This window comes from Argopecten irradians, chromosome 2 (genome assembly GCF_041381155.1).
Source record: "Argopecten irradians isolate NY chromosome 2, Ai_NY, whole genome shotgun sequence".
Lineage (NCBI taxonomy): Eukaryota > Metazoa > Mollusca > Bivalvia > Pectinida > Pectinidae > Argopecten > Argopecten irradians.
Window position 1 is genome coordinate 68317832 of NC_091135.1, and position 25364 is coordinate 68343195.

General features: G+C 36.3%; 1 protein-coding gene across 2 annotated transcripts in view; it reads left to right on the top strand.

The window, feature by feature from the left end:
• Positions 1–13147, top strand: part of LOC138316311 (zinc finger CCHC domain-containing protein 2-like) — a 47179-nt gene extending 34032 nt beyond the window's left edge. The window contains exons 8-14 of one of the 2 annotated variants that reach the window (XM_069257968.1): positions 524–610; positions 1657–1726; positions 2255–2441; positions 3650–3741; positions 4134–4471; positions 4870–6108; positions 7525–13147. In XM_069257968.1, the coding sequence (XP_069114069.1) occupies positions 524–610; positions 1657–1726; positions 2255–2441; positions 3650–3741; positions 4134–4471; positions 4870–6108; positions 7525–7568 (2057 nt within the window). In that variant the 3' untranslated portion in view covers positions 7569–13147. The remainder of the gene's footprint in view (positions 1–523; positions 611–1656; positions 1727–2254; positions 2442–3649; positions 3742–4133; positions 4472–4869; positions 6109–7524) is intronic. The other variant, XM_069257969.1, reaches the window with a different exon arrangement.
• Positions 13148–25364: the final 12217 nt, after the last annotated feature.

The window sequence follows — 25364 nt, forward strand, 5'->3', positions numbered from 1 at the left end:
CAGGGTCAACATGTACACTGATAAAAACATAATCTGCTATACCAGTTTCAGGGTCAACATGTACATTGATAAAAACATAATCTGCTATACCAGTTTCAGGGTCAACATGTACATTGATAAAGCATAATCTGCTATACCAGTTTCAGGGTCAACATGCACATTGATAAAAACATAATCTGCTATACCAGTTTCAGGGTCAACATGTACACTGATAAAAACATAATCTGCTATACCAGTTTCAGGGTCAACATGTACATTGATAAAACATAATCTGCTATACCAGTTTCTGGGTCAACATGTACACTGATAAAAACATAATCTGCTATACCAGTTTCAGGGTCAACATGTACACTGATAAAAACATAATCTGCTATACCAGTTTCAGGGTCAACATGTACATTGATAAAAACATAATCTGCTATACCAGTTTCAGGGTCAACATGTACATTGATAAAAACATAATCTGCTATACCAGTTTCAGGGTCAACATGTACATTGATAAAAACATAATCTGCTATACCAGTTTCAGAATCTGTGATATCCCACCAACATCCATCCCAGCCTCTTGTGCTACAGAACTCACACCTGCCACAAACCCTAGATAATGCTGGTAAGGGCTCCAGCAGTTGATTTTCATTTGTCATCATTAATGGTATAACAATATTTAAATAAATGTAAGAGTGTTCTCTACTGAGAAGTCAAAGGTTTTTTTTACATTATTACTTTTTAGCCTACCATCATCACATCAAATCGCCTTTTGTCCTTGGTCTGTCATCCGTCAATTTGTTTATTATGCTCAACCGCCAACAGAGCATAAACGATACTCATCATTTGAACAGTAATTAATAGTATATATATATATATGTCTAATTAACACAAAAAATATTATTTATAAAATAATTTATTTTGCCTTTTGTGAATGCGTAATCAATACTTTATTCCATATAGAACATAGTGCCGGGGATTTTTTTCCTGATGCAATTAATTATTTTTGATAATTTTATCTTTAAGTAAAATTAAAAGCTCAAACTTTTCAATTGTAGTAATGGTGTGAAGTAAGTAACTGAAGAAATATACTTAATCGTCTGCTCCTGTTTTTGATAGAGAAAAAATACCATTTGCCACTGGTGGAGCATCTTTAACAGTTCTTGTCACAGCTATTTCTCAGAAAGTGTGGAAGGGATCTTTCTCAAATTTCATATGTAGTCTCCACATGGGCCTAGTTGTGCATATTGCATTTTGAGAATAATCCATCAACAAGATGGCTGACAGGCCGCCATCTTGGATTTTGGTGAATTGAATTGTTACTTCTATTTCTCAGGGAGCACTGGAGGGATCTCAAATTTCATATGTATTTTGTAGTTGAAGTTTGAAAAGCAAAGAAAAGATACCTCTTTCCATTGTCAGACATAGATCATACTTTGGTAGATGCCAAGTTCCCTGTTGGATCTCTTTGTTTCTAATTCAGATTTTTAATAGAAATTAAGACCAAAAAATGGCAGTAAAGGTGTGCTTGATTTTGATCTACTGTTTGAAATACAGCTGAGTGACATGTGAAACCATTAATTTGTAAATGAGAAGCTTGAATGTATCTTGTTTCTTTGATATATCCATGATTTCTTGTACCGTTATTAATTATGGTTTGTTATATTTCAGATGTGACAGGTATAAGCTATGTACCGCTCAAAGGCCAAGTCAATAACAAGTCTGTGATGTCCATCCAAAGGTTACATACATACTATAATTATATAGTCTTCTTTTATTACGACAAAAAACCTATTTCAGGGATGAGAATCTTCAGCCGATTGGCTGTTTTCAGCCTTTAAGACTTTCAGTAAACAGCTACCTGGTACATGTAATTCCATATAGTTTTCAAGAAAAAAGTAAATTTCAGCCTTTTTTAAGATTTTCGATTTTCATCTATGCTATTTTGAAATAAGAGTACCATGTGAATTTAAGATACTTTTTGCAAGCCTTTTAGTATGGGAAGCACCTGTAAAAGGAATCCAAGTGTTCCTTGTGGTCAATTTCACAATTTCCTGTTCATAGGGCTATTTGTAGTGTTTGGAAACATTATTCACACGACATGCTCTGGTATGTAAAACCATGACATTTCGTGATGTATGAAAAAAATGATGTTAAAAGATTTAAAAAAGATGTTAAAAGAGACATTTCTATCAGATGCTGTCGTGTTATGACCCAAATTTTACTGTAAAGTCAGCATTTTGAGTTAAGACCGACATTAATTTTCCAGACCTATAGGATCTTCCTCACCACACCAGTCTCCCCATTCATCTAACGGGGCGTCCCCTAGCAACAGTCGATCCAACTCACCTGGCGATACCAATCATAATCCAGAGCTTGCACTGATCCAATTCCTTCTCAGCAAGCTTAACCTGCAGAAACACAGAAATCACTTGGAGAAATACACTTCTGAACAGGTAAAGGATCTGTGTAGCTTGAACACAGCAAAAGAGAAACATGTTGCAATTTAACATTTTCATTTTTCATTTCAAATTTCAAAACTGAAACATGCATTCCTTTGACTGTGTTATCTACAGAAAAGTTTTTACCTCTATTGATGTTATAATTATTGATGGAAGAATAAATGTTGATTAATAGATCTTTAAAAAATAGCTTTGTATCATATTTTTGTGCATATAGTGCACACTTTTTTTCGTAAATTATCAACGAAAAAGTTGTTACAACGCATGGCCAGGTCGTGGGTCATGATCACCGACCGGCAGTAACATTATGTACATATTGTCATGATAGGGTGATGATTAAATACTTTGATCTTTAAGTCAGTGATCAATGCATATATTCAATATAAAATGAAAACATCACTTGAAATTTCTATCTTTAATTCCTTGAAAGTCCGTTTTGGGAGCACATGTTTTCATGACCGGACACATGTTACGATCATGAATCTTCAGTAAGGTATCTCCAAATCTAAATGGCTACATGAATAAAGTCTGGAACTTGAAGCGATGTATAAGTGTGTAATTGATTTGTCACATTAAACAGATAACCTTATAAATATGTTTCGCCAGCATGTGATAACTTTTGAACTTACAAATGTTTACGGAAGCGAGTGTAATGGCCACATGCAGAGCCAGCAAATTAAAGAAGAAACTAAAACCTTCCTAACCAATTGGCATTATAAATGATGGCATGACTGTAAAATATATTATTACCATGTTTTGAAATGGTTCTGTAAGATCTCATCTTGATTTTATACTAATTGAAGTAAAAAAAAAATGTCAAACTCCTCTCGCCAGTTAATTTTAATATTAACAGAAGGTTGTTTTAAGCACTGATAAACACATAGGAACCATTTGATTTTGTTCTTTAAGAGTGTTTGGAGGCTATGCAAAACATTTTGAATGAAGATGCAAAAACTGAGATTTCTTTGTAATTTTTTTTTTCCAAAATAAAACTCAAAAACGTACCTGTGCAGGTGCGCACTATACACGCAAAAATACTGTATATAAACTTACTTATTTTCACAGTTCGATGTTTTAAAGCCTAAGTAGAGTAGAATGATAGAAGTCTATATCACAAAATTAAATCACCATGAAAAATTTGTGAAATTAAGTCTGCAAAAATAAATTGGATAACAAGATTTCATTTCCATTCCTTTTTCTAGCTTTGTATCATAAAAGTTGATGAGTTGATCCAGATTGGACTGACTAAGGAAGAGGCGTTAAAACTCAAAGCTGAGGCTGAATTGATTTACAGGTACATTGAGTGGTCAGATTACAATAAATTTGAAATCTTTACTTCAAACATTAGAGGAGTGTTTTACCAATCAGACCTACCATGCAGATATTGGTGAATTGTCGGTTAGGGAAGTTGGTTGACATTTGCATAACAATTTGATGAGTGGTAAGGGTTAATCCCCAAGAACTGTTTTGGAAAGTAGAATGGTAGATATATGATGCATAGTATGTTTAAAATTGAAAAAAGAAAATGTCACTTTCAATTGTAGAATACATCATTAATTTTAAAGTAATCACACTTTATATAAGATAATAACATTTGATGTATAACTGGCAGCATTTCTGACGCTACCATGAAAGTTTCCATTTTAATGGAGACTATGGTTAATCCCTGTCTATTGATTTTGGTAGAGAGAAGATGTCACACCCACCCAATGGTTTGATAGAAGGCCCTATGGGACCGCGTAGTCATCCCTCGCCTCCCATGGTTATGCCTCTCCCTCACCAGTTGGCGGTCCATCCCCAGGGCGGGACTCTGGCTCAGCCTCCGATCTATCCACACATGTTTATTTACTCAGCATTCCCGCCTGGTCCCCCTGGCCTTACTCAGACACGTGACAGCTCACCAACAGGCTCGGATTACTCCAGCCCCTCACCTAGTCCTCGGCCACAGAAAAAAGGCACAGCCATCTTGTTGCCAAACAGCCTGCCAAAGAACTCAGACAGTTCTTCAGATGATAATGAAAAAGGTGAGTTTGTCTCTCTGAAGAAAGCTAACCATTAGCATTACTAGCACAATTTTTAATGTCTACAAGAGAGGAACAGCTTGTAAATACATTGTATTTAATAAAACAATTTGAATTTGCAGATAAAATTCTTTACCCTTTCTGAGCTTTGGAAAAAATAAGTAAATTTACTTTTTCTGAACTGTCGAAAAAATAGGTAAATTTACTCTTTCTGAGCTGTGGAAAAAAATAGTACATGAATGAATTTATTCAATAAATATAGATTAAAATTCAAAACTTGTAAAACAAAGGTTATAATTATGATTGATGTCTTTGTGTAAATACTGAATGTGTTGTATTACCTGTTTAAAGTCCACATTTTTCGGGTTATGTGTCCTGAATTGTTCATTCTGTGTCCACAGACAAACTAACTGGAATGGAGACTGGACGACATCCTAGCCAACCCCAGGTCCCCTCACCTATGGGCAATGAGGATGTAAATTCAGTCCCACCACATCCAGGGATGCCCTCCACAATGTTTGTCCACGGAGACGGGCCGCCACCACCAATTGGAAGTGGCTACCAGTCGGATCCTACTCCGTCAGCTTTCCTACCACGTGTTCCCTCAATGATCACTCGACCTAACTACAAGGCACAGCCAGCTCACACCAACCTTAATATTCCACCTAAACATGTTATCAGCATGCCACCTGATGGTCTAAAGCGAAATGGGACATTTGCAAGCATACCCATAGGCATGGCGCCACCTATTCCTCGCAGCGATGGACAAACTATTACCACAAGTGTCATGACAGCTACCAGTAGTTCGGCTAATTCTGGATTTAATTTCATAGATCCTAGTAAACATAACTTGAACTGGATGCCCGTGCCTCATGTTCCTGGATATCAAATTAGATCACCAATTATCAATGGTAACCAGCGTGGCTTCACCTGTAATGTTACAAATGCCACCTCCATTACTATGGTGACCCAGTCGGCCAGTTGTGGCACCATTCATCCGGGTCACCCCCCTAGCAGCATCATAAAGAATTCCAATAGTCATGGACAGCTTTCGGTGGAATCTGGCTGTGGTCTGCAGGAAAATATCCACTCAGTTGCACCCTTAGTGCAGAACTCGAGTCCCGGTCCAGTGGTTACCAGCGGCTGTTCCGGTTCACATATCTTGCATGCAGCTACCAGTCAAGCCAACACAACTTGTTCAAGTGCCACATGCAGTTCATGTGGTAGTCCGTGTGGCCATGGCTACCCAGCCACCTACCCCTATCACACCAACTCCCTTCCTCACCCCCTCAACCATGCACCGTTCTGGCATATGTCGCCACACTTCTCTTCCTCCTCAAACGGACTTGTACCTCAGATGCTGCGTTATCCAGGCATCCCATACCACATACCACAATCTAATAGTTTTCCTAATGGCATCACTCCAGACATTCTGTCTCTCAATAACCACCACTTTATATCTCCTGGAGTTCCAACACCTTTTATGACCCAGAGAGGTTCATCTGGATACTATCCCTATCACACCCTTGTTCGTCAGCCTAGTCGCGAGGAGAAGTCTCGAAAAGCCTCTTGTAGCAACTGTGGTGCAGCCGACCACAACGCAGCCGAGTGTCGTGAGAGCTCCATGGAACACTTTGTTGGTAAGTGTCGTGTTGCGTTATAGGAACAAGTTTTTCTTTTATACTAAAATTGAGCTCAGACAATCAATATACATACTGTATATCTACACCTAGCCCAGAATCATTCACAAAAAAGAAATCAAACTTAATTTCCTAAGATGAAATTGATGTTTAACTGGAATAGATATTTAAAAAACTACACATGGTCATATCTGACTGATACTTCTTAAAGTTGAGCAATTTTAAATGTCCAGTGTAAGGAATGATCACAACCAAAAAATACAAATTAATTAGTCTCTAGGCAATACAAAGTCAAGAAGAATAGACCATGGGGTTTGGCATTAGTTTAATGTCAACAACTTAAGTCAGCCATTGAACATACCTTGAATAAAAATTAATGAGAATAACGATGGATTATTTTAAAAGAAATTTACTGAGGGCATGTTTCTCAAATAATCGTTTTTAGGTCATCTGACCCGAAGGGTCAGGATGACCTATAGTCATCATGCTTCGTCCGTCGTCGTGCGCCGTGCGCCGTCCGTAAACTTTTCACATTTTGAACTTCTTCTCAAGTTCTACCAGTGCGATTTGGCTGAAACTTGCATGAAATGATCCTGACATGGTCCTGACAAAGTGTTGTTGTTTTTCGGGTCGATCCGAAATCCAAGATGGCCGCCACAGCCGCCATCTTGAAAACACATTTTGAACTTCTTCTCAAGTTCTACCGGTGCGATTTGGCTGAGACTTGCATGAAATGATCCTGACATGGTCCCGACAATGTGTTGTTATTTTTCGGGTCGATCCGAAATCCAAGATGGCCGCCACAGCCGCCATCTTGAAAACACATTTTGAACTTCTTCTCAAGTTCTACCAGTGCGATTTGGCTGAAACTTGCATGAAATGATCCAGACATGGTCCCGACAAAGTGTTCTCATTTTTCAGGTCGATCTGAAATCCAAGATGGCTGCCACAGCCGCCATCTTGAAAACACATTTTGAACTTCTTCTCAAGTTCTACCGGTGCGATTTGGCTGAAACTTGCATGAAATGATCCTGACATGGTCCCGACAAAGTGTTCTTATTTTTCGGGTTGATCCGAAATCCAAGATGGCCGCCACAGCTGCCATCTTGAAAACACATTTTGAACTTCTTCTCAAGTTCTACCGGTTCGATTCGGCTGAAACTTGCATGAAAGGAGCCTGACATGGTCCCAACAAAGTGTCGTTACATCTCTGGTTGATCCCCAATCGAAAATGGCAACCATGACACTATATCTAATTAATTTCCTATATGATTATTGCCAAGGTACTCAGATGACCGTTAAGGCCCATGGGCCTCTTGTTAAAAGGTTAAATTTTGTAATTTTGAGAACATGTACTATATTGTATGTATCACTGCATGGAAACCTTACATTGTACTGTTTCCTCATATGTTTCAGGTCACTTCCGGTTGAACTATGAGCCAAAATCAAATTCAGATTAAGGAAAACTTATTTAAGATCTAGACAGACAATGTGCAAGAGGTACATGACATGACATAGATTTGGCAGCTGTCAACAGGACATTGTGGAGGATCAACAATACTGTGTGTATGTCGAGCTGGATGAAGGAAAAAAATATGTAAAAAACATCATAGTAGTGTGCAAGTGGCTTTTATGACGTACAGATGTGATATGTTTAATCTAGTGACAAAGCTGTCTGTATTGTAGAATGGAAAGAGAATTATTTGTGTTCAATGCTGAAATACTGAGGAGTGAGGAATTGGTTGTCATGCTTGATGAGATGGAAGGATACTGTGATATTCACTTCATGTATTTTCTCCCTGAACATACATTAGTCTCAAAACTATCTTGGACTAGATCAGTGGATTATACAGGGGTGAATGAGTAGATAGTTGGGGTAACTTTAAAGTGTTACTACCATTTGTTGGAAGGTTTGTTGATGTTAAGAAGACTTGTCACTTTATATTATGACAGTTGTCAAGGGAATGGTTTCGACCAAGATTGGCCGTACTATAGATCTATGGTGCAGATTGGAGTATGGAGAGGGCAGAATTGTGAACTGTTTGATATTTGATAAAATTGTTGATCTGTTTTAAATTTACATAATATTATATAAGTCAAGAATGACAATTTTTTAACATCAGAATTTACCATAACAAATTGTATACAATTTACTGGTTCAAAGGGAAAGTTGGAAAAACAATAGAGGAGGTAAATCATTTTAACAGGTACTAATTTTTTATGTATTTATAAGGTTGATTATATTTGATTTAAGACCAGTTTAATACGAATCATGAAGAATTGACTGGAAAGTATTGGTTATTTTGTATTATAACCAGTAAATAGACTACTATAATATTAACGATGCTGTTTGACCTGTTTATAAAGTGTGAGAGACTGCCAAGGAGTGCTTCATAGTGTTAATTTTATCAATCCTGTTTTGCCAGCTGAAACAGTGTTAAGGTGTAGTGCAAATGCTACATGATGGAAAGTCTTTTATTAAGTGTGTTTATTCATCTTATGCCAATTTTATTTGTTTTTTGAATCCGACCCTGCAAGTGTTTTTTTTCCTTTATAGTTTATTATTGATGTGACATTGTTTTATTTTCAAATCAAACAAAACACAAAACTGGGACATATTAATGGGTATTAGCAAGCTCACATTTTAAAATTGAACTTCATGTGTAATTTATTCTGTTGATAATTTTATAAACAACAGGCTGAAAATAACCACCTTCAGTATCTATAACAAAAGTCTTTCATTGAATGTAAAACAAAATTTAGCATCATACAGTATTAAAATGGTAACTAAGATTCTACAAAATCTTATTCTTGGTGAAAACTTATAAAGCTATGCCAAGACTTTCCAAAGGACAAAGTAAATTAGAACACAATTTGAAGCTACCAAATGTATGGAGGATGTATTGATTAATAAAATTATAGCAAAAAATGTCAAACAAATCTGAATATCTAACTTATCTGACATTTGGTCAGCTGATCTCTTGTTCATACCACGCCATGAATTCACATAAACAGGAAATATGACTTTGATACATTTTTTTAGCTAATTATATAAAATTTTGTAATAGGTATAATAACAAGTCAGATATGTAACAAATATTTTGTATCATATGTTTGGATAATTAAGTACGTAACTTTAACTTGTGACAGAAAGGTTTCATATCATAAATGTATTGCTTCTGATGTAATTAATAAATTTAAGACTTGTTCTCAAAACAAAAAACCTAGCGACCTCGAAACATTGTCCCAAGAATCTTTTGTAACCTCTCACCATTTTTTACCTATATCTACCTGTAACCTCTCTTGACCTACCTGTAACCTCTTGATTGACTTATTAACCTTATAACTTGTAAAACATGATAATCTTAAAACAATCTGTAAACAAACACCCTAGAATCAATTAAATTCATGTAACCTTCATATAGGTCTAGTCAGTATAAAAGATCTGCTTATCACAGCTAAGAACGTGTTTGTATGTTTAAGAAAGATATTTGAAGCATTTGAGATTTTGTTCAAATCTGTACTGGTGTAAATTTATTTTATAGCCTGCAATACTATCTTTTAATAGAAAATTAAGTATGTATGTGGCCATTTAGATTGCATTAGGCTACCGATCAGTTCATAGCTATATGTACATTTTTGTACTAAAATCTAATGAATTTTATCAGGATGAAAATATGTAGCAGAAAATGATGGCTTTGTTTACATATATAACTAAAGGACCATTTCAGTAGAACGTCTACCTAAACAACAATTCAAGACTTGGAATTTTTTTTTTAGCAAACATAGAATTTATTTAATGAATTACATTTTAAAAAACCCCAAAAAGATGGAAGTCAAGTAAACCATTGATATATTTTGCTATTAAGTAGATCTATTTTAATAGCTCTGCAAAAGTCTAGTCAGAATTGTTATGTTTTTAAAGATCTGTATAATCTTGAAGTAACCATGGCACGTTTAGTATTCTAACATGATTGCAATATAAATGCTGGAATAATGCTTGTATTAGTAAAGAAATGCATAGACTAGTCAGACAAAAGTGTTAATCATTGCTTCTGCTGTTGTCCCCGAATGTATTCCTAAAGATGACACAAACAGCTGTTCGTGGCCTTTATCATCCACCTCACTTACTAGTCTTCAATGTTAGAAATAACTTTATATGTATAATGACCTAGCTGTTCTCAAGTACTTATTGCAGTATACAATAATAACATCATTACTGTTTGCAGAACCAACTTATCAATCCATTCATTATTAATGAATGTTTTGGCGATCTTTTTACCACCTCCCTTGTGAATAGTATGTTTGTAGGCGAGACCATGTTAAGCAAGGATTTAATTTGATACATGTATAGTAGGTATATGTTTTAAATGTACAGTATTTCTTTTGTACAATTAGATTCAAAATACACAGACATCGAGTTTTGAGTTGCTAATGTGTTGAACGTTTATGTTTGTTTTATCATAGTTGCCAAACGTGTTTTACTGTCACCATTTGCAGTAATACTAGAGGGATCTAGGTGCTTATTTATTAGTGCAGTAGATAACTTTATTTTAGGTTATATTGTTTACTGGCCCCATTTCATGTAATGTAGTGAGTGAGCCAAGAGTGGCCCAACCACATGTAATGTAGTGAGTGAGCCAAGAGTGGCCCAACCACATGTAATGTAGTGAGTGAGCCAAGAGTGGCCCAACCACATGTAATGTAGTGAGTGAGCCAAGAGTGGCCCAACCACATGTAATGTAGCGAGTGAGCTAAGATTGGCCCCATCTCATGTAATGTAGTGAGTGGACCAAGATTGTCTCCAGTACATGTAATGTATCAAGTGGACAAGATGGCCCCGACACATGAGATGTAGCGAGTGGACCAAGATTGGCCCCGGCACATGTAATGTAGCGAGTGGACCAAGATTGGCCCAGGTACATGTAATGTAGCGAGTGGACCAAGATTGGCCCAGGTACATGTAATGTAGCGAGTGGACAAAGATTGGCCCCAGTACATGTAATGTATCAAGTGGACAAAGATTGGCCCCAGTAAATGTAATGTAGCGAGTGGACTAAGATTGGCCCCAGTACAAGTAATGTAGCGAGTGGACTAAGATTGGCCCCAGTACATGTAATGTAGCGAGTGGACCAAGATTGGCCCAGGTACATGTAATGTAGCGAGTGGACAAAGATTGGCCCCAGTACATGTAATGTATCAAGTGGACAAAGATTGGCCCCAGTAAATGTAATGTAGCGAGTGGACTAAGATTGGCCCCAGTACAAGTAATGTAGTGAGTGAGCTAAGATTGGCCCCGACACATGTAATGTAGCGAGTGGACCAAGATTGGCCCCGGCACATGTAATGTAGCGAGTGGACCAAGATTGGCCCAGGTACATGTAATGTAGCGAGTGGACCAAGATTGGCCCAGGTACATGTAATGTAGCGAGTGGACAAAGATTGGCCCCAGTACATGTAATGTATCAAGTGGACAAAGATTGGCCCCAGTAAATGTAATGTAGCGAGTGGACTAAGATTGGCCCCAGTACAAGTAATGTAGCGAGTGGACTAAGATTGGCCCCAGTACATGTAATGTAGCGAGTGGACCAAGTTGTCACCAGCACATCTCATGTAGCGAGTGCACCAAGATTGGCCCCAGGCCAGTACATGTATATATGCAATGCAGCAATATGTCAGTAGAAATGTTGCAATGGATGTTTGTTTGAAAACACAAAGATATTTTATGTAGACTATAAGTATAGATGGTGCTTTGGAGTTTTATTTGGTTGATACAACATGTACAGTGCCAATTTAAATTTCATTGGTACAGTATATTTAATCAACAAGCTCTTCGTTTGTGTTATTTAATTGACAATTGTTTTAAAAAGAAGTCCTGTGGCTTAAACAAAATTATGCTGATCTGCATTAAATGACTTCTTATCACATTTTGACACATAAGCAATACTTTTTTGATACCAGTAATTCACGTACCTTAAAATAATTGCTTAATTTATATTGACTTTTGAGGAAATACATTTTTCCCTGCATGACTAAGTCCCATTTCGAGAAAAAAAGGAATATATTTATTTTAATTGGATTCAGAATTTTTGGAAGTACGTCTCCTATATTTTTTATTAAATTTTAGTATTCTCTCCATAGATCTTGACCCCTTCAATTCATCCTACAAATTATGAGAATAGAGTTAATGGTCAGTGCTGTTGGACCTTTCATAGAAATGAGGACACAAAAAAACAGATTTTTTTCCTATGTGTTGGAAATTTGTAGTGTTAAATACTGTTATATATGTGTTTTGTTTTAATCCATTTTTTGCCAACATTCTGGTAATTATTGTAGTAGAGCATTTTGTGCTGTTGTTTTAGCTTTTGTTACCAATATTGATTTTATCCTTTCCTGGTGCTCATGTTGAAGGTGTGATGTGTCAACAGCATGCTGAATGTTTCAATCAGAACTTCAGCACATTTTCCAGTCTTAAGATTGGGAAAATATTGAGACAATGAACAATATTTGGAAAATCAATTTTAAAATGTAGTAGGCTAGCTTACAATAAAAAAAAGTTCTTTACATGTACTGTACATACAATCATGACAATTAATTTAACAAATAAGGTCCCAGCATTACTAGGTAAATTGTTGAGAGGTGAGCTATTTCTACAAACTGAGATCACTTTTCATTTGATATGGTGTTAGCTTTGACTCATGACAATATGTATTTATCATAGACAATATCTCCTTCGTGCGATTGGCTTGTGATAGTTATGTAGTAGTGTAGATCATAAATGTAACCCCTGTAGTTCAGATTTGCAAAGTTAAGTGCCATCCCTCCAATAAACTGATTTTATTCAGCGATTTGTGCCTCAATGGTGGGTAGTGATTTTGTATCTCGAGCTTGTTTCTTAGGGATTGTGTTAAAATAAAGAGAGATTAAGAAAAGTAAAAACGTCATTTTACCATGTGTCAGTGATAGATGTAGGTGGATAAAGCGTTTATGGTTGTAATTTGTCGGAACAAAACTTTGAATAAAACAGATTTCATTAGGACTCACTTGATTGACAGAATTAACATAATAAGCTGACCCTAGATTTTGTTTAAGTTTGAGCTTTTTGATTTGCTTCAAGAAAACAGCTAGTGCATGCCACATTCTACCACTATCCTTCCACCAATGTTTATGTGTGACAAGTTAGGGTCTGTTATACATTATTTGCCTGGTATTGACTGATAATGGATTTGTTATCACTTCAGGCTTTACTTTACTACAGAAAACTGGCACAATCACAATAACTGTTGATAAGATGTTTAACACCATATAATATCCATCTGTACATCCTACATGTTGAATTGGAAAAATTCTAGTCCAGCACTTCATTAGTTATAAGGATGTGTTTTGCTTCTTTAAAATGACATTGCTTTACAGAAGAACATACGTTATACAAGGTTTAGATTTACAGAAGAACATACTTTATACAAGGTTTAGATTTACAGAAGAACATACTTTATACAAGGTTTAGATTTACAGAAGAACATACTTTATACAAGGTTTAGATTTACAGAAGAACATACTTTATACAAGGTTTAGATTTACAGAAGAACATACTTTATACAAGGTTTAGATTTACAGAAGAACATACTTTATACAAGGTTTAGATTTACAGAAGAACACACTTTATACAAGGTTTAGATTTACAGAAGAACACACTTTATACAAGGTTTAGATTTACAGAAGAACATACTTTATACAAGGTTTAGATTTACAGAAGAACACACTTTATACAAGGTTTAGATTTACAGAAGAACATACTTTATACAAGGTTTAGATTTACAGAAGAACATACTTTATACAAGGTTTAGATTTACAGAAGAACACACTTTATACAAGGTTTAGATTTACAGAAGAACATACTTTATACAAGGTTTAGATTTACAGAAGAACACACTTTATACAAGGTTTAGATTTACAGAAGAACATACTTTATACAAGGTTTAGATTTACAGAAGAACATACTTTATACAAGGTTTAGATTTACAGAAGAACACACTTTATACAAGGTTTAGATTTACAGAAGAACATACTTTATACAAGGTTTAGATTTGATTACTTAAATAATCTACAGATCACAAAATGCGGTTAATTTTGAATGTAAAAGAACATTTTCAAAAGATGAAGGTCCTAATATTGTCATTTCTTTGAGAACCATTGATAACACACAATATGATAAATATGATCAGATGTCAGCTGGTCAGCTGGTGTTGTGGTCAGCTGGTCAGCTGGTGTTGTGGTCAGCTGGTCAGCTGGTGTTGTGGTCAGCTCCTCAGCTGGTGTTGTGATCAGCTCCTCAGCTGGTGTTGTGGTCAGCTCCTCAGCTGGTGTTGTGGTCAGCTCCTCAGCTGGTGTTGTGGTCAGCTGGTCAGGATAACAAGGCATGTTATCAAGACAATGGAAAGCAAAAACAAAACAAGTCAGTCATTTGATGATACGGTATTGCTGATATAAAGTTAATTGTAAATATAGAGGATGTAACGTGGTAGTGTTATGTCTCCAGCAAATCCAACTGGGTCTAGAATGACAGAACATCAACTCACCTGTTGTCCAGCTACACCAACTGGGTCTAGAGTGAGACATAAAAATACATCAACTCACCTGTTGTCCAGCTACACCAACTGGGTCTAAAGTGAGACATAACATCAACTCACCTGTTGTTCAGCTACTCCAACTGGGTCTAGAGTGAGACATAAAGATACATCAACTCACCTGTTGTTGAGACATAACATCAACTGACCTGTTGTTCAGCTACTCCAACTGGGTCTAGAGTGAGACATAAAGATACATCAACTGACCTGTTGTTCAGCTACACCAACTGGGTCTAGAGTGAGACATAACATCAACTCACCGGTTGTTCAGCTACTCCAACAGGGTCTAGAGTGAGACATAAAAATACATCAACTCACCTGTTGTCCAGCTACACCAACTGGGTCTAGAGTGAGACATAACATCAACTCACCTGTTGTTCAGCTACTCCAACTGGGTCTAGAGTGAGACATAAAAATACATCAACTCACCTGTTGTCCACCTACACCAACTGGGTCTAGAGTGAGACATAACATCAACTCACCTGTTGTTCAGCTACTCCAACTGGGTCTAGAGTGAGACATAAAAATACATCAACTCACCTGTTGTTGAGACATAACATCAACTGACCTGTTGTTCAGCTACTCCAACTGGGTCTAGAGTGAGACATAACATCAACTCACCTGTTGTCCAGCTACTCCAACTGGGTCTAGAGTGAGACATAACATCAACTCACCTGTTGTCCAGCTACTCCAACTGGGTCTAGAGTGAGACATAACATCAACTGACCTGTTGTTCAGCTACTCCAACTGGGTCTAGAGTGAGACATAACATCAACTCACCTGTTGTCCAGCTACTCCAACTGGGTCTAGAGTGAGACATAACATCAACTCACCTGTTGTCCAGCTACTCCAACTGGGTCTAGAGTGAGACATAACATCAACTCACCTGTTGTTCAGCTACTCCAACTGGGTCTAGAGTGAGACATAACATCAACTGACCTATTGTTTAGCTACTCCAACTGGGTCTAGAGTGAGACATAACATCAACTCACCTGTTGTTCAGCTACTCCAACTGGGTCTAGAGTGAGACATAACATCAACTGACCTATTGTTTAGCTACTCCAACTGGGTCTAGAGTGAGACATAACATCAACTCACCTGTTGTCCAGCTACTCCAACTAGGTCTAGAGTGAGACATAACATCAACTCACCTGTTGTCCAGCTACACCAACTAGGTCTAGAGTGAGACATAACATCAACTCACCTGTTGTCCAGCTACACCAACTAGGTCTAGAGTGAGACATAACATCAACTCACCTGTTGTCCAGCTACTCCAACTAGGTCTAGAGTGAGACATAACATCAACTCACCTGTTGTCCAGCTACACCAACTGGGTCTAGAGTGAGACATAACATCAACTCACCTGTTGTCCAGCTACTCCAACTAGGTCTAGAGTGAGACATAACATCAACTCACCTGTTGTCCAGCTACTCCAACTGGGTCTAGAGTGAGACATAACATCAACTCACCTGTTGTCCAGCTACACCAACTGGGTCTAGAGTAAGACATAACATCAACTCAATTGTTGTTCAGCTACTCCAACTGGGTCTAGAGTGAGACATAACATCAACTCACCTGTTGTCCAGCTACACCAACCAGGTCTAGAGTGAGACATAACATCAACTCACCTGTTGTCCAGCTACTCCAACTGGGTCTAGAGTGAGACATAACATCAACTCACCTGTTGTCCAGCTACTCCAACTGGGTCTAGAGTGAGACATAACATCAACTCACCTGTTGTCCAGCTACTCCAACTGGGTCTAGAGTGAGACATAACATCAACTCACCTGTTGTCCAGCTACACCAACTGGGTCTAGAGTGAGACATAACATCAACTCACCTGTTGTCCAGCTACACCAACTGGGTCTAGAGTGAGACATAAAAATACATCAACTCACCTGTTGTCCAGCTACACCAACTAGGTCTAGAGTGAGACATAACATCAACTCACCTGTTGTCCAGCTACACCAACTGGGTCTAGAGTGAGACATAAAAATACATCAACTCACCTGTTGTCCAGCTACACCAACTAGGTCTAGAGTGAGACATAACATCAACTCACCTGTTGTCCAGCTACACCAACTGGGTGTAGAGTGAGACATAAAAATACATCAACTCACCTGTTGTCCAGCTACACCAACTGGGTCTAGAGTGAGACATAACATCAACTCACCTGTTGTCCAGCTACTCCAACTGGGTCTAGAGTGAGACATAACATCAACTCACCTGTTGTTCAGCTACTCCAACTGGGTCTAGAGTGAGACATAAAAATACATCAACTCACCTGTTGTCCACCTACACCAACTGGGTCTAGAGTGAGACATAACATCAACTCACCTGTTGTCCAGCTACTCCAACTGGGTCTAGAGTGAGACATAACATCAACTCACCTGTTGTCCAGCTACACCAACTGGGTCTAGAGTGAGACATAACATCAACTCACCTGTTGTCCAGCTACTCCAACTGGGTGTAGAGTGAGACATAATAAAACATCAACTCAACTGTTGACTGGTGTTATGGCAGTAATTCGTGTTCCGCAATGTTATTTCGTTAAGATATGATTGACAAAGTTCATTTTATGAATTCGTTTTAGGATTTTTATAAAGCTTAGAGAGGCCTAGAATGAGATATAGAATTTTACTGTGCACTAAAATGTACACATTTTATGAATACATATTGCCAAATGTATAAAGCTGAAGTTCAGTAATGACATGTGTGATGTGTTTCTAGTGCCTATTGTGAGAATTTGAGATTTGTGAATTGATTTGGCTGTTTTAACCACAGGACCGAAGCAATGCAGCTGTTAAATCGGTCTGACTGTTTATTGTTTCAAAATGATATGGTATTGATTTAATTATTTTTGTTGTGTCTCATTCATCGCAATAGTGGTTGACACCATGGCAACATGATAAATGACCGCCCCCTTTTTAATTTGCATTGTTTTATTGGACAGAGTGAGAGAGCAATATGGATAAACAAATGTTTCTGTGTAAGTATGCCCTTAAAAAGAGTGAGTTGAATAGTGTATCGTACTATTGTTAACGACTTCCTCCCTGTTCACTGAAGCTGTGATGAATTTGTTGATGATATTTCCATTTAAAATGTGAAGATATCTTTCTTTCCATTTTTCCTTTGGAAACCTTGGGAAGCTGTTTTGTTGACATACAAATATACCTGTATTTTCAACCATCATTTTCACAAGGAAGTATTGCTTTCATTGGGATAATTCAAAATAATAATAAGTCTGAAAAACCTAAATGATGCTGCAATTATAGTATCATTTGTTGTATTTTATAGGAAATGCCATATATATGATAGTGCTTTGTAGATAGAAATGTTTTCATCTTAATGTTGGATCCATAAGGTGAACTGATTAAATGACAATGATTTATAATATTTATTTGATTCAAAACAGATAATGTCATTTTGAAATATTTTCCTCATTTGATTCTCATAAATAGGAACATGCATTTATTGATTAGTACAAAACTAGAATTAAAGTTCAACACATCTTTCTAGAAAATCCACTTTTACTAGTAAAAAGTGCCTTTGTGAAGTAGTAAATTCACTGTAACAAAAAAATGAAAACAAAATCAACAGAAGTTGATCATTTTCATGTTTTTTACATCATTCCATGACGTGAAAAACTCTTCATTATTAAAATCTCGTTATTTATTGAACATTGTTATAAGAACATAAACTAGCAATGCCATATAGGATAGACCACTGTGAATGGTATTATTCTTCAGTGTACAATGTGAAGAAAGACACGAGCTGTATTCAAATGTCTTATGCAATGTTACCTTTTACAGTAGGAAAACTGGAGTGTCAAAAAGCTAGTACATATGTATGTAGTAACAGATTAGTTTCTGAAGAATATGAGATTCTTTGGAGATTATTAATGTTAAAAATGATGTTAATTAGATTATGAGAATTTTAAAAAATATGTCTTTAAGTGTATTAGAATTTGTATTTTAAAGATAAAATATTGAGATAAATGAAAGACAAAATTATTTCATGAAAAAAATGGTAAAAATCATCAAAAAATCTTGTTGACAATTGTCTTTTAGATGTCAGTTTAGATATTTTTGATTGATTTTAATTGTTTACCTTATTAGACATTAGCATTGGCAAATCACTTTAGGCCAAACTACTTTTATATGATGAATGTATACTTGTGAAAATCCATATTTCATTGATGTGCTATCTATATTTGCAAACCTATTATTAAAACATGGTATATCATTTCCTAGAGAGGGGGACAATATGCTACATGCATATGAAAACTGTATACAAATGTATATATATGTGGATACACAAAATGCATTAAAAAAAGTACACACAAAAAAATGACGAAAAAAAAAGACTCCATGTGAAATTGTTTATTGACATTGCTATTTAATTTATCAGCGATTTTCTGTATGAGTGACATGTGTATGATGTAAGAAAGACCCTTTGTCAGGAGATAACCCATGTTTATCAAAACATTTTGTTTGTATTTGACAGAAAACAATATTTTATGCATCAAAAAAAAAATGTTCATGTAAAAAAATGTTAATAAAAAAAGGTAATAAAGGAAAAAGGTGTTTTGTGTTGTGTTTTTTCCAATGAAATATTATTTCAATTATTATTGACTTGCTAATAAGTTATCATAAGTATAATATCTTAAAGTTGTATTTCTTGTAAATTTCACCATCACAAACTCTCATAAAACTGGTTATGTATCAGTGTAGAGTTTGGTTGATTTAGGACTGGTTATGTATCAGTGTAGAGTTGGTTGATTTAGGACTGGTTATGTATCGGTGTAGAGTTGGTTGATTTAAGATTGGTTATGTATCGGTGTAGAGTTGGTTGATTTAGAACTGGTTATGTATCAGTGTAGAGTTGGTTGATTTAGGACTGGTTATGTATCAGCGTAGTTGGTTGATTTAGGACTGGTTATGTATCAGTGTAGAGTTGGTTGATTTAGGACTGGTTATGTATTGTGTAGAGTTGGTTGATTTAGAACTGGTTATGTATCGTGTAGAGTTGGTTGATTTAGGACTGGTTATGTATCGTGTAGAGTTTGGTTGATTTAGGACTAGTTATATATTAGTGTATGTTGGTTGATTTAGGACTAGTTATGTATCAGTGTAGAGTTTGGTTGATTTAGGACTAGTTATGTATCGTGTAGAGTTTGGTTGGTTTAGGACTGGTTACGTATCATCGTAGAGTTTGGTTGATTTAGGACTAGTTATGTATCAGTGTAGAGTTGGTTGATTTAGGACTAGTTATGTATCAGTGTAGAGTTTGGTTGATTTAGGACTAGTTATGTATCAGTGTATGTTGGTTGATTTAGGACTAGTTATGTATCAGTGTAGAGTTTGGTTGATTTAGGACTAGTTATGTATCAGTGTAGAGTTGGTTGATTTAGGACTGGTTATGTATCGGTGTAGAAATTGGTTGATTTAGGACTAGTTATGTATCAGTGTAGAGTTGGTTGATTTAGGACTGGTTATGTATCAGTGTAGAGTTTGGTTGATTTAGGACTAGTTATGTATCAGTGTAGAGTTTGGTTGATTTAGGACTAGTTATGTATCAGTGTAGAGTTGGTTGATTTAGGACTAGTTATGTATCAGTGTAGAGTTGGTTGATTTAGGACTAGTTATGTATTAGTGTAGAGTTGGTTGATTTAGGACTGGCTACGTATCAGTGTAGAGTTTGGTTGATTTAGGACTAGTTATGTATCAGTGTAGAGTTTGGTTGATTTAGGATTGGTTACGTATTAGTGTAGAGTTTGGTTGGTTTAGGACTGGTTATGTATCAGTGTAGAGTTTGGTGGATTTAGGACTAGTTATGTATCAGTGTATGTTGGTTGATTTAGGACTAGTTATGTATCGGTGTAGAGTTTGGTTGATTTAGGACTAGTTATATATCAATGTAGAGTTTGGTGATTTAGGACTAGTTATGTATCGGTGTAGAGTTTGGTTGGTTATGTATCAGTGTAGAGTTTGGTTGATTTAGGACTGGTTATGTATCAGTGTAGAGTTTGGTTGATTTAGGACTGGTTATGTATCAGTGTAGAGTTTGGTTGATTTAGGACTGGTTATGTATCAGTGTAGAGTTGGTTGATTTAGGACTGGTTATGTATCAGTGTAGTTGGTTGATTTAGGACTGGTTATGTATCAGTGTAGAGTTGGTTGATTTAGGACTGGTTATGTATCAGTGTAGAGTTTGGTTGATTTAGGACTGGTTATGTATCAGTGTAGAGTTGGTTGATTTAGGACTGGTTATGTATCAGTGTAGAGTTTGGTTGATTTAGGACTGGTTATGTATCAGTGTAGAGTTGGTTGATTTAGGACTGGTTATGTATCAGTGTAGAGTTTGGTTGATTTAGGACTAGTTATGTATCAGTGTAGAGTTTGGTTGATTTAGGACTAGTTATGTATCAGTGTAGAGTTGGTTGATTTAGGACTAGTTATGTATCCGTGTAGAGTTGGTTGATTTAGGACTAGTTATGTATTAGTGTAGAGTTGGTTGATTTAGGACTGGCTACGTATCAGTGTAGAGTTTGGTTGATTTAGGACTAGTTATGTATCAGTGTAGAGTTTGGTTGATTTATGATTGGTTACGTATTAGTGTAGAGTTTGGTTGGTTTAGGACTGGTTACGTATCAGTGTAGAGTTTGGTTGATTTAGGACTAGTTATGTATCAGTGTAGAGTTTGGTTGATTTAGGACTGGTTACGTATCAGTGTAGAGTTTGGTTGATTTAGGACTGGTTATGTATCAGTGTAGAGTTGGTTGATTTAGGACTGGTTACGTATCAGTGTTGAGTTGGTTGATTTAGGACTAGTTATGTATCAGTGTAGAGTTTGGTTGATTTAGGACTAGTTATGTATCAATGTAGAGTTGGTTGATTTAGGACTAGTTATGTATCAGTGTAGAGTTGGTTGATTTAGGACTGGTTATGTATCAGTGTAGAGTTTGGTTGATTTAGGACTAGTTATGTATCAGCGTAGAGTTTGATTGATTTAGGACTGGTAATGTATCAGTGTAGAGTTTGGTTGATTTAGGACTAGTTATGTATCAGTGTAGAGTTTGGTTGATTTAGGACTGGTTATGTATCAGCGTAGAGTTGGTTCATTTAGTACTGGTTATGTATCAGCGTGGTTGGTTGATTTAGGACTAGTTATGTATCAGTGTAATGTTTTGTTGGTTTAGGACTGGTTATGTATCAGTGTAGAGTTGGTATATTTAGGACTTGTTCCGTATCAGTGTAAAGTTGGTTGATTTAGGACTAGTTATGTATCAGTGTAGAGTTGATTGATTTAGGACTAGTTAGTTATGTATCAGTGTAGAGTTTGGTTGATTTAGGACTAGTTATGTATCAGTGTAGAGTTGGTTGATTTAGGACTAGTTATGTATCAGTGTAGAGTTGGTTGATTTAGGACTGGTTATGTATCAGTGTAGAGTTTGGTTGATTTAGGACTAGTTATGTATCAGTGTAGAGTTGGTTGATTTAGGACTAGTTATGTATCAGTGTAGAGTTGGTTGATTTAGGACTAGTTATGTATCAGTGTAGAGTTGGTTGATTTAGGACTAGTTATGTATCAGTGTAGAGTTTGGTGGAGTTGTGTAGAGTTGGTTGATTTAGGACTGGTTACGTATCAGTGTAGAGTTTGGTTGATTTAGGACTAGTTATGTATCAGTGTAGAGTTTGGTTGATTTAGGACTAGTTATGTATCAGTGTAGAGTTTGGTTGATTTAGGACTAGTTATGTATCAGTGTAGAGTTGGTTGATTTAGGACTGGTTATGTATCAGTGTAGAGTTTGGTTGATTTAGGACTGGTTATGTATCAGTGTAGAGTTTGGTTGATTTAGGACTAGTTATGTATCAGTGTAGAGTTGGTTGATTTAGGACTGGTTATGTATCAGTGTAGAGTTGGTTGATTTAGGACTGGTTATGTATCAGTGTAGAGTTGGTTGATTTAGGACTGGTTATGTATCAGTGTAGAGTTGGTTGATTTAGGACTGGTTATGTATCAGTGTAGAGTTGGTTGATTTAGGACTGGTTATGTATCAGTGTAGAGTTTGGTTGATTTAGGACTGGTTATGTATCAGTGTAGAGTTGGTTGATTTAGGACTAGTTATGTATCAGTGTAGAGTTTGGTTGATTTAGGACTAGTTATGTATCAGTGTAGAGTTGGTTGATTTAGGACTAGTTATGTATCAGTGTAGAGTTTGGTTGATTTAGGACTAGTTATGTATCAGTGTAGAGTTGGTTGATTTAGGACTGGTTATGTATCAGTGTAGAGTTTGGTTGATTTAGGACTAGTTATGTATCAGTGTAGAGTTTGGTTGATTTAGGACTGGTTATGTATCAGTGTAGAGTTTGGTTGATTTAGGACTGGTTATGTATCAGTGTAGAGTTTGGTTGATTTAGGACTAGTTATGTATCAGTGTAGAGTTTGGTTGATTTAGGACTAGTTATGTATCAGTGTAGAGTTTGGTTGATTTAGGACTGGTTATGTATCAGTGTAGAGTTGGTTGATTTAGGACTGGTTATGTATCAGTGTAGAGTTTGGTTGATTTAGGACTAGTTATGTATCAGTGTAGAGTTTGGTTGATTTAGGACTAGTTATGTATCAGTGTAGAGTTGGTTGATTTAGGACTAGTTATGTATCAGTGTAGAGTTGGTTGATTTAGGACTGGTTATGTATCAGTGTAGAGTTGGTTGATTTAGGACTAGTTATGTATCAGTGTAGAGTTTGGTTGATTTAGGACTGGTTATGTATCAGTGTAGAGTTTGGTTGATTTAGGACTGGTTATGTATCAGTGTAGAGTTTGGTTGATTTAGGACTGGTTATGTATCAGTGTAGAGTTGGTGGATTTAGGACTGGTTACGTATCATCGTAGTTGGTTGATTTAGGACTGGTTATGTATCAGCGTAGTTGGTTGATTTAGGACTGGTTATGTATCAGTGTAGGGTTGGTTGATTTAGGACTGGTTATGTATCAGTGTAGAGTTTGGTGGATTTAGGACTAGGTTATGTATCAGTGTAGAGTTGGTTGATTTAGGACTGGTTATGTATCAGTGTAGAGTTTGGTTGATTTAGGACTAGTTATGTATCAGTGTAGAGTTTGGTTGATTTAGGACTAGTTATGTATCAGTGTAGAGTTGGTTGATTTAGGACTGGTTATGTATCAGTGTAGAGTTTGGTTGATTTAGGACTAGTTATGTATCAGTGTAGAGTTTGGTTGATTTAGGACTAGTTATGTATCAGTGTAGAGTTGGTTGATTTAGGACTAGTTATGTATCGGTGTAGAGTTTGGTTGATTTAGGACTAGTTATATATCAGTGTAGAGTTTGGTTGATTTAGGACTAGTTATGTATCAGTGTAGAGTTTGGTTGATTTAGGACTGGTTATGTATCAGTGTAGAGTTTGGTTGATTTAGGACTGGTTATGTATCAGTGTAGAGTTGGTTGATTTAGGACTGGTTATGTATCAGTGTAGAGTTGGTTGATTTAGGACTGGTTATGTATCAGTGTAGAGTTGGTTGATTTAGGACTGGTTATGTATCAGTGTAGAGTTTGGTTGATTTAGGACTAGTTATGTATCAGTGTAGAGTTTGGTTGATTTAGGACTAGTTATGTATCAGTGTAGAGTTTGGTTGATTTAGGACTAGTTATGTATCAGTGTAGAGTTTGGTTGATTTAGGACTAGTTATGTATCAGTGTAGAGTTTGGTTGATTTAGGACTAGTTATGTATATATCAGTGTAGAGTTTGGTTGATTTAGGACTAGTTATATATCAATGTAGAGTTTGGTTGATTTAGGACTGGTTATGTATCAGTGTAGAGTTGGTGGATTTAGGACTGGTTATGTATCAGTGTAGAGTTGGTTGATTTAGGACTAGTTATGTATCAGTGTAGAGTTGGTTGATTTAGGACTGTTATGTATCAGTGAGTTGGTTGATTAGGACTGTTATGTATCAGTGTAGAGTTGGTTGATTTAGGACTAGTTATGGTGTAGAGTTGGTTGATTTAGGACTAGTTATGTATCAGTGTAGAGTTGGTTGATTTAGGACTGGTTAGTATCAGTGTAGAGTTGGTTGATTTAGGACTAGTTATGTATCAGTGTAGAGTTGGTTGATTTAGGACTGGTTATGTATCAGTGTAGAGTTTGGTTGATTTAGGACTGGTTATGTATCAGTGTAGAGTTTGGTTGATTTAGGACTGGTTATGTATCAGTGTAGAGTTGGTTGATTTAGGACTGGTTATGTATCAGTGTAGAGTTGGTTGATTTAGGACTAGTTATGTATCAGTGTAGAGTTTGGTTGATTTAGGACTGGTTATGTATCAGTGTAGAGTTGGTTGATTTAGGACTAGTTATGTATCAGTGTAGAGTTTGGTTGATTTAGGACTAGTTATGTATCAGTGTAGAGTTGGTTGATTTAGGACTAGTTATGTATCAGTGTAGAGTTTGGTTGATTTAGGACTGGTTATGTATCAGTGTAGAGTTTGGTTGATTTAGGACTGGTTATGTATCAGTGTAGAGTTGGTTGATTTAGGACTGGTTATGTATCAGTGTAGAGTTTGGTTGATTTAGGACTGGTTATGTATCAGTGTAGAGTTGGTTGATTTAGGACT